This window comes from Budorcas taxicolor, chromosome 22 (genome assembly GCF_023091745.1).
Source record: "Budorcas taxicolor isolate Tak-1 chromosome 22, Takin1.1, whole genome shotgun sequence".
Taxonomy (NCBI): Eukaryota; Metazoa; Chordata; class Mammalia; order Artiodactyla; family Bovidae; genus Budorcas; species Budorcas taxicolor.
In genome coordinates this window covers 39,957,762-39,960,114 of record NC_068931.1, presented here as the reverse complement: position 1 = coordinate 39,960,114, position 2,353 = coordinate 39,957,762, and the positions used below count along the sequence as shown (strand labels likewise).

The 2,353-nt window shown below is 67.7% G+C and overlaps 1 protein-coding gene across 1 annotated transcript; it reads left to right on the top strand.

Annotated features, from left to right (window-relative positions):
- Nucleotides 1–207: 207 nt before the first annotated feature.
- Nucleotides 208–1,995, top strand: TMEM200C (transmembrane protein 200C). Its single transcript, XM_052660609.1, has one exon. The coding sequence runs from the start codon at nucleotides 208–210 to the stop codon at nucleotides 1,993–1,995; it is 1,788 nt and encodes a 595-aa protein (XP_052516569.1).
- Nucleotides 1,996–2,353: the final 358 nt, after the last annotated feature.

The window sequence follows — 2,353 nt, the reverse complement described above, 5'->3', positions numbered from 1 at the left end:
GGGGCGCGCACATGTGGTGGGATCTTGGAGCCGGACTATGGCAGAGCGCGTGGGATGTTGCCGCAGCCAAGCCTACACCCTCTGACTGTCTTCCTCTGCTTTGCAGCAGGAGGAGGTGGAGGAGCGGCTAGTGGGCAGCTGGTGCCCGCCCCCCCGCCCCCCTACAGGCCTCCGGCCCCAGGTTAGCCCCACACTCCACCGCTCGCTATGATCGCCACCGGCGGCCTCCTGAGGATCTCCGCCCGGAAGCAGGACCCCCTCCGGCCCCCGGGCCAGGTCCCCAAGCGCAAGCGGAAAGCCAAGAAGAGGCGCAAGAACGACGTGGTGGTGGTGAAGGGCAAGCTGAAGCTGTGCTCCGTCTCCGGGCTCATCGCCCTCTGCGGGATCGTGGTGCTGCTGGTGGGCATCGCCCTGGCGGTGGTGGGCTACTGGCCCAAGGCCAACGGAGCTCACCGGGAGGGGGCTAAGCAGCCGCCGCCGCCGCCGCCACCCGGGGACAGCGGCTACCGTATCCCCTCCATGACCAACAGCAGCAGCGGGGGCAGCAGAAACCGGTCCAGGACCCAGCCGGGGCCTCCGGAAGGTGTCACCGCCAGTTCGGTGGGCGCGCCCAGAAGCACGCCCCCAGCGCGGTCCCCCGCCCCCTCGCCGTCGTCCTCCACGTCGGTGGGCTTCTTCTTCCGCGTCTTCTCGGGCTACCTGCACTCCGACAAGCTCAAAGTCTTCGGGCCCCTCATCATGGGCATTGGCATCTTCCTCTTCATCTGCGCCAACGCCGTGCTCCACGAGAACAGGGACAAGGAGACCAAGATCATCAACCTGCGGGACCTCTACTCCACCGTCATCGACGTGCACAGCCTCCGCGCCAAAGACCTGGCGGCCGCCGCCTCGTCCTCCGGCCCCGCCTCGGCGCCCCCCGGGGCCGCGCCGCTCAACGGCTTCCTGGGCTACGTGGAGTCGCGGGGCCTGGAGCTGAAGCCCGGGACCCGCGGCGGCGCCGCCGGGGACGCCTTCGGGGCGGCAGCGATGCTGGCCCGCGGCGCCTGGCCCCACCCCGCGGCCCGGAGGGGAGGTGGCGGGGGGACCCCAGGCGCCGTGTCCCCGCCCGACCTGGCCTCGTCCCCACGCCGCCCGCGGGAGCCCCCGAGCCCGGCGGAGGCCGTGTACAGCATCTACCGCGAGCGCCCGGGCGTGGCCGGCCGTCGCCGGGCCGCGAGCAGCGGCAGCAGCCCGGCGCCCGGCAGCCCCCCCGAAACCTGGGGGCGCCCGAGCACTGCCAGCTCCCTCGTGGGCTCGTCGCTGAGCGCCTTCGCGCTGCTGCCCCTGCCGGGGGACCGCGACGGGGACGCGGGGACCGCGAGCCACGGCTGGCAGCGGCCCCCCGGGGAGCGCGGCGCCCGGGAGATCCCGCTCGACCTGAGCCTCGCCGACCTCCGGGGCGGTGCCCGGGGCGGCGCGCGCTGGGCGCCTCGCGAGCCGGAGGAGCCGGCAGCCGCGCGCACCGCCAGGGGGCAGGGCGGCCGCCTACCCAGGACCGGCAGGCACGCGGCCCTGCGGCGCCGCAGCACCAGCGGGCTGCCGGACTACCGGGCGGCCCAGTCCTCCGAGCCCCTGCCCGCCTCGCGCAGCGCGGACCTGGACTCCAGCCTCCCGGAGCTCGCGGCCTCCCCGGAGACCCCAGCCCGGCCGGACTCGCCGAGTTCCCAGTCTGATGACCCGTCCTGCAACAATAAGGGCTACACCCCCCTGCGAGAGACGGGCACTTCCCTAGAGTCGATGGGGGACCTGGGGGCCGGTGGAAACCCAGACGGGGAGGCCGCCACCGCCCCGGAGCCGGAGCAGAGACCCCCGGAGGATCCCGGCCAGGAGGCCCCCGAGGCCGAGCCCTCCCATCCGGTGCAGAGGCAGTTTACAAACAAGGAAAAACTCTACATGATTTCCCGGTCTCACGCCTCAGGGGTCGAGGACAGAGAATTGGAGAGTGCTGGCATTTAGGAAGAGAGAGAAGATAGGAGAAATGCCCGCAGGAAGTAGGGGATTTATCCGCGGAAATCGCCCTCTACCCAAAGAGCTGCAGAATGTTAGCCTTGAATTGCATTCACGAGATTCCTGTAGATAATTCCAAGCAACTTTTTTTTCAAAGCAAACTAGTCTTATAGGTCCGATGGTGATTGTATGTTCTCTGAAAACCAAATGTATTAAAAGGTCAGCAATCTAGTTCCTTAGATAAAATTCTCTTAATTTTCTTAGGATCAAAATAATATATTTTTGACAGTAACTGTGCACTTTACTCCAACTTTTTTTTTTTTGGATCTCTAATTCCCCTGACCTGTACTCTGCCGCTGGTTTTGTC